At 36.7% G+C, this 7,500-nt stretch overlaps 2 protein-coding genes across 2 annotated transcripts in view; one reads left to right on the top strand and one right to left on the bottom strand.

Moving 5' to 3' along the window:
• Positions 1-5,262, top strand: part of LOC311284910 (zona pellucida-like domain-containing protein 1) — an 8,174-nt gene extending 2,912 nt beyond the window's left edge. Inside the window, exons 5-12 of the mRNA XM_084400198.1 lie at positions 61-245; positions 823-895; positions 1,008-1,105; positions 1,352-1,432; positions 2,202-2,373; positions 2,484-2,586; positions 4,227-4,250; positions 4,651-5,262. Coding sequence (XP_084256324.1) covers positions 61-245; positions 823-895; positions 1,008-1,105; positions 1,352-1,432; positions 2,202-2,373; positions 2,484-2,586; positions 4,227-4,250; positions 4,651-4,799 — 885 coding nt within the window. The 3' untranslated portion in view covers positions 4,800-5,262. The remainder of the gene's footprint in view (positions 1-60; positions 246-822; positions 896-1,007; positions 1,106-1,351; positions 1,433-2,201; positions 2,374-2,483; positions 2,587-4,226; positions 4,251-4,650) is intronic.
• A 334-nt stretch (positions 5,263-5,596) lies between these two features.
• Positions 5,597-7,500, bottom strand: part of hyou1 (hypoxia up-regulated 1) — a 15,346-nt gene continuing 13,442 nt past the window's right edge. The window contains exons 22-24 of the mRNA XM_084400917.1: positions 7,290-7,500; positions 7,092-7,187; positions 5,597-6,429 (exon numbers count right to left, since the gene is read on the bottom strand). The exon at positions 7,290-7,500 is cut by the window's right edge and continues 42 nt beyond it. Of these exons, the coding sequence (XP_084257043.1) occupies positions 6,380-6,429; positions 7,092-7,187; positions 7,290-7,500 (357 nt within the window). The 3' untranslated portion in view covers positions 5,597-6,379. The remainder of the gene's footprint in view (positions 6,430-7,091; positions 7,188-7,289) is intronic.

The raw sequence follows: 7,500 nt of genomic DNA on the forward strand, positions 1-7,500 counted from the left end.
GATTGATATTCAAAGGTGTTTCTAATGTTCAGGTCTTTTTTGCATGTTCCAATTCAACAGATCACTCAGGAGCTGGGATCTGGGCTGTTCTCTGACTTCTCTAGTGTGCAGGTTGTGAACATCTCTGGGTCTGTCAACACTCAGGACCCTAATGCTGGAACCATCACCTACCGGCAGGAGATGAAATACCTCTTTTCCTGTAGATATCCACTGCAGTACTTGATCAACAACACGGAGATGAGTGTGTGAGTGGGATGGCCATGTACAGTGGGGTCCAACGGCCTGAGACCACATTGAAAACCTGGGATTTAAGGTTCAATGTTTTAAGAAAAAGTTTTAAACATTAAAGACACTTTAAAATTAAGAAATTTAAGCCTAGTTTCACAGACAGGCTTTAGATTAAGCCAGTATTAGACCTTAGATCAGTCAGGACATTTAAACGTGCCTTCGAAAAAAACGTTACTGGTGCATCTTGAGACAAAACAATGTCTTGTCTGTGAAACCAGGTTTACTTAGGTTAGTGTCTACTTCTAGGTCACTAATCAAATAAGCAACTTTGTAACCACGTGAATGTTGTACAAAGGTCAGATGTTCTAAGATGTTAATTGAAGCATAAGATGCTCTTTGGCATCAAACTTACACACAAAAAAAGTCTAATTTTACGAATTTGTAATGAAAAATGTATTAAAAAAACAAACAAAATAAAAGTTTTCAGTGGTCACAGACTTTTGGCCTCCACTGTATGTCTTATTATATAATTTAGATTGAACACATTTCAGGATGAGTTACACAAACCGCTGTTGTTCTGTTTTTTTGGGGCAGATCTGGAGTGAGTCTGGCAATTAAGGACAATAATGGTAGTTTCATCAGTACTCTGAGCATGGCTCTTTTCGAGGTATTATGTTCAACTGGCTTAGATTTGCAATGACATTTAGCATAACACTTTATTGACAATTACATTGGCCAACTGCATGTGTTTGTAACTGTCTGTCTGCACTGACTCAAAGGATTACACATATACAACTCGTCTCTTCATTCCTCCAACGGGTCTCATGCTGAAGACCAGGGTTTTTGCGGAAGTTCGAGCCACTAATCTCACAGAGAGGTACTTTGTTCAGTTTGAGATTATGAATTATGTTATCAATCTTAAGGTGGTCTATGATATGTTACAAATTGAGCCCAGGGGAGAAGGGAGCCACCAATAAAATATATATAGCCCTGATGAAAAAATTATAGCCCTGATGTTATCCAGAATGAAAATCTCATAACCATTATATAAAAAGTATATTATTCTAATAAATCATCAGTTTTGAAGTTGATAGATCACTTTTTAAAATGTACCCCCATAAAGGTTCAATGTTCTTTTGGATCGATGCTATACAACCACTAGTCCTTACCCAGGCAACAGCACATCATTTGACCTGTTCGTCGGGTAAGTGTGAAGGCATACATTTTTCTTATACATTTTAACTAATGTTTGACAATCTAATTTTAAATTAAACTAAGTGAAGATGGCTGCTAGAGGATGATTCAGATGCAAATTTGTATTTGCATCTGAATCAATATCACTGCTCTTTGCACCGCTCAATTATATCAAGTCCTGTGTAGATTAAATTGAAGTCTGTTACTAATTATGATGAAAATTTTGATCTTTGACATTATACATTTAATATGAGTACTTTTTGATAACTGTTAAATTACCTTTGACCTTTTCGTTTATAACATTCATTTAAATGTAATCTTGATATAAAAATACAAAAAAAAAAAAAGACTAAATATATTCCATTCTTTATCAACAACATGATGTGCATTAAACATTATTACATCAGGGAACTTCAGGCATGATGGAAAATTAAAATACACAAATAAAAACAAATCAAAATTAAACACTTGTTTTATTTGATTACCTGCATATCATGTGATCACAGACTGATATCAGAGAACTGTGAATGTGATGTTAAATTATTAACTTAAAATCTCAGAGGGTTCTTCAGGTAAATATATTAGGTCAAAGAGAAAAAAAAGATTGTGAATGTATTTTCTTTTTAATTTACATTTAAATATTACATTACTTGAATTTGAGCATTTAAAAAATATAATAAAAAAAATATATATATTAGGGAGAATCAATAAATTATTAATAATATGTAACCAATAAAAACTACCAGCATTCTAATTGTAAGTATTTCGGTCATTCTCAGATGTACCCGTGATCTTCAAACCATTATGGGAGTGAATGGAGAACAGCAGGTGGCACGCTTCTCGTTCGAGACCTTTCGCTTTATAGAGCACAGAAACAGGACAGTTTCGACCTTTTATCTGCACTGTGCCACCAGGCTCTGCGAGAGCTCTTTCTGTAGATCCTTACGGCAGGTATGAAACAACGTGCACCACCAAAAAACGTAATATGTCATTCACAAGAGGGCCACATACGCCATCATCTAACAGAAGTGTATTCAAATGCATTTTGTGACATGCATCAGAACTGCACAATGAGGAAGAGGAGAGAAGTCCAGTCAGCTCAGAGAACCTCAGTGAGTGACGTCGCTACGGTGAGCTCTGGACCAATCATCACCAAAGTGGATGGTAAGAGCAATCAGATGTTGGAGAGAAATCATTTCAATATACAAGTCGAGTCGCCTTTGTTTTTATAGCGCTTTATACAGTTGTTGTAGCCTATATTGGATTGTTGGTTCAGTTCAGTTCAATAACTGTGAAGGTCATCAATTAAAGGCAGGGTAGGCGATTTGTTCCAGAAACATTTTTTGTTATGCTGGTTGTGGTTGAAAGTATCTTCACATTCTGATAGCAATCAATCACTAATAAATGATTGATTCTGGCCCCAAGGATGGTTAGGAGCAGAGTAAAAGACTAATAAATCATTTGTGTCACAGCTAGTTGTAACTTTCGATTATTTCTAAGGGTGTTTCTCAAATGGAAGGCTGCATATCTCGGTTGCCACTTACAAACGTCTCTGAAGACCATCTCAATTTGAAGGATCCTTGGAAGGCAGCCTTTGTTTCGCTTCCTTCCTTCGGCCTGTTTTGAAGGATGCATCGGATTAAATCACTCACAATCCTTTGCACATATTCCAATTCACGAAAATAAACAGACGGAAAAAGAGTAGTTACTGAGGTTGTCTGAGTTTATAATGAAATGTAAGACAAAAAATTATGTTTTCCGACATGAAAGCATAGATGTTATCTTTTGTTTTGCTGTAAATTAATCACTAACACTAAACTGACAATAATGTAAGCCACTGGGAGGCCGCAGATGGCTGTCATTCACTGTGTTTTCATACTGTACTATACAAAGCCAGTTAATATAAAGATTTGTAATACAAAGTATCTTTCCAAAATTAAGTTTTAATAGTATTTCCGCACTCTGACCGTGGGGGCGGGAACATGTGTGGCGTAGCCAGGCGCTCTTACGTAGCATCTCGTAGCGTTTAATTGCTGAGGACTACTCTAGCCAACAAGCCTCAGAAGGACTGAACTAGGAAGGGCGCAGGATTGTTTGAGAAACACCATAAGTTATTTCCATACCTCCGCGCACCCTGCTCGCGCACACATCACATGTCATCAGCGCGTTTCAAGCTATGCAGAGTTAGACAGACGTCAGTCGCCGAGCACCGCACCGAAACAGCAGCCACCTTTTACAGCTTACGAGCTTATTCTGCATTCATGCCATTGCTACCATCATTTGTAAGAGTTCATGACTCTAATTTATGCGTTTCAATGCAACTATCAATGCCAAAATGAATCTGCAGCAGTAAGGTAGTACAGAGGTCAATGCTCTTTAAGTTGTTTATGTTCATTATTATTGTAATGTTAAGTGCTTTGAGACATGAGGTAGTTTAATGCCGTATCTCGTGAAGCTTTTGTTTGCTTCCTGCTGGACACGTTTATGTGTTTTGGAGGAAGCGTGGTTTTGGAGACGCTCTGAAAGGAGGGTGGGATCTTACGCTAGCTCACTGTTGCTAGCCTCTCTGAAAATAGCCTACCCTACCTTTAAGAAATGAGTTCAATTCAGCCATAAACAGCTCTACAGAGGACAATAAAATCATTATTCAGCTCAAGTCAGTTCAATAACATGAATGCAATATAAATTGGAGTAATAATATTGTATGATCATTCACATATGTATTCATTTTATTGTATTTTGACCATAAAATGCCATGTGTTGCAACTCATTTGAATTTTCTTTTCTTTTTATAATCCCTTTAGAGCCATTTGTACCCGTCGAAGCAGGTATGCATGTTTTCTAACATTTATAAAAGAAATTTATAAATCCCACTTTATATTGTGTCTTTAACCACTATGTACGATTTAAAGGAATCATTTTGTACAATGCACTTTTTCTGTACAAACAAGTTTTACACTGTACTTATATTTAAAACAATAAAAAAAAAAAAAACCTGCATATATCCTTGCCTTACCCATACCACCACCACCAAACCTGTCCGTAACCTTACCCGTATCCCACCACAACAGCCGCAAGTATTTTGCAATAGAACATGAATACATAACAATAAATACATAGTTGTAGAAGACACCCAATATAAAGTGATACTGATATAGAGATCACCTCAAACTTCTGTTAGCTGTGTGCTTTTGCTCAAGTCAGTTAGCTGTTCTAATGTTTGTGCAGCGTCTCAGGATCAGAAGCCAGCGGAGGCAGTGGTGGGCATCTCTGTGACAGCGGGGATATTCGGAGCGCTGTGCATCATCATGCTTGCTGTGCTTGTCTACAAGATCCGCAGGGACAAGTTCAAAGACAAATCAACCCTTTTTCACTGACAGCTCTCAAACGGAGATCCCATTTCTGTACTCTGGCAGGGTCTGCTTGCCACAGTTAAAGCTGTTTGTATAGACACTAGAAATGGCTTCTGCACTGACCTGTAGTTCAAGAGGATAGGAATGGGACAATGAGTAGATGTCACAATAAGAAAATCTCACCAAACCAATATTATAGATCTGTGCCTTACAGTAAAAGTCTCCGAATGGTTTAGATTCATCATACTTTTTTTTTTTTTTTGCATGCCAAGGTTCATTTTGATATGAATTATATTTCATTTATATATGCATTTTTGGGTTTTCTGTATGAGGGCAAAAAGTATTTTGCTAATGTTGTTGTAATTTTATGTCTGATTAAAGCAAAACTAAGAAATTTTAAGTTACAGTTGTAAACACTGGCTTTCATGGACTCATAGCTCAATCAGATTGTCATCATTTAAATCATCCTCATGTTGTTCCAAACCAAACCTGTATGAATTTCTGTCTTCTGCTGAACACAAGAGGAGATATTCTGAAGAATATGGGTAACCAAACAGTTGATGGAAGCCACTGACTTCCAAAGTATGGAGAAGAAAAAAATACTCTGGAATACATATCTGAAAAATACTTTGGTTACCCATATTCTTAAGAATATCTTCTGTGTTCAGCAGAAGACAAATTCATACAGGTCTGGAACAACTTGAGGGTGAGTAAATGACAGAATTGTCATTTTTGGGTGAACTATTCTTTTAATGGATTATAATGCATTATATATAATATTATATAAATATGTCAAAACAATGAGAAGATATTACACAATGTGCAGAGAACTTTAAAAAAAAGAGACTTTATTAACAGTTTAGAAACAATCTTCTCCCTTTTCCACACAGACTTGCACATGAAAACATGTGAATGACAAAACCAGCGAAGTCGTGAAAGCAAAAAACAAAACAAAAACAGTTTCCACTTATTCATTCAAGTGAAATTCCTTTGATGTCAGTGCAGCAGACTAATCCTACTCAAGTCCATAAATACAGGAGATGTTTGGCATAGATGCTCACAGGTACGAACGGATTGTTTTGGGAACGGGCTACACGGAAAAAGGTAAACTAGCAAAAACAAACATGATGTGACAATTAAGCAAGACAATTCAGCAGGAACTTCACATTTCCTCAATATCTGGACGCAAAGGTGTCTTGAGTCAGAGGGCATGACAAATGACCATTTTCAGCTGAGCTGCATAAATTACTCCCATGTACATATAATAAAAAGGACAGCGTGTTCGCTTAGGTCAAGCATGCCATTTTTGATTTCCAAAACAGATGGGGGGCAGGTTTCTGAGAGGGAGAAGATTAATAATTCATAGATTAAGAAGCAAAATTAAATGTGAATGGAAGGAGCACACAGCCTTGAGTTGGGTTTGGTATTCTCTTTTGGCTCGGGGTCACTGAACATGAACTATGAAATGTACATGGTCATTTTCAAGCTGTTCCAATTTGTTGAGGGGTGAGGCAGAAAAAAAAGAATCAATTTGAACCACTTAATGGAGTCAATAAATAACAAAAAAAAAAAAAAAAAAAAAAAACCTTTAAGAACTCCAGATGTTATAATTCATCCCCTACATGGTTTTCTGATTTACTGCTCTTATCTGATTCTGCAAAACAACAACAACAAAAAAACACATTAGTATATCTGCATATTAGCATACAGTGAACTACTACATTTACATAAAGATACTAAACCTATTGATCCTGTTTTTTAAGGTCATAGAGCATGTTGTGTAGCATTTTGAAATGATTTTGCATGTACACTGATGTTGGATGGTTAGTAGAAGAGCTGCACGATTCTGGATAAATTGAGAATCCCAATTACTTTTTTTAATCTCTTGAATAAATGATTCAATTACAATGACATTTAACAGTCACCACCTAGTGGCCTAACAATGTAATTGCTAAATAAAGAATCTAGTTACTTTCAAAAATTACCGGTACTCTTTGGGTCACTACCATAGACATCATTCTTTTCATCTGAACTTTTTCCCCAGTACTTCTGTGATCATTTGAATTATTCTAACACAGAAATAACGAAACTGTGTGGTTGAAAGGACTGTTTGTGAAGCCGTTTCATACCAACACTATCTGGTTCAGCAGCAGCGCCAACACAGATTTGAATGTTCACTGTGATCGTACTTAGAGGTTTAATAGACATCTAGCTGAATTGCAGTCATTTAGGAATAAGATTGTGAGGGTGTATGAATCAAGATCGCAATCTTTTAGCAATTTATCATGCAGCTCTAGTTAGTGGACTGAGAATTACCTGTATCATCCGTTTTTTCCGCTGGATTTAGTTCGGGTATGGTTTCTTTCTCTTTTTCTTCAGTTGGAGGCTCCTCTGCTGGCTTCACCTTTTCAGCTAAAAGCACAATTTAAATACCAGATTTACTCCACGTTAACAGAAAAAAGTGGTCATCTAATTTTCTAAATAAATGTATGCCAAAATAAAATGGTGTCTCACCGTCATCGCTGTTGGGAGGAATAACCTTCTCTGCATCTTCTGTGCTGTTAGCTTTGTTGTTCTCTGTGGAGGTGTTGTTCTTGTCTTTAGACTTATCTTTAGGTTTCGGTTTGGCAAACTTTGCTTTGTTCAGCAGGTAGTTGACCTCCCTGTCTAATAGAGTTAGCTTAGCTTCAATGTCCTTTGAGAGCAGAACGGGTTTCTCTGTTGG

The sequence above is a fragment of the Rutilus rutilus genome (assembly GCF_951802725.1).
Source record: "Rutilus rutilus genome assembly, chromosome: 25".
In the NCBI taxonomy this organism is placed as follows: domain Eukaryota; kingdom Metazoa; phylum Chordata; class Actinopteri; order Cypriniformes; family Leuciscidae; genus Rutilus; species Rutilus rutilus.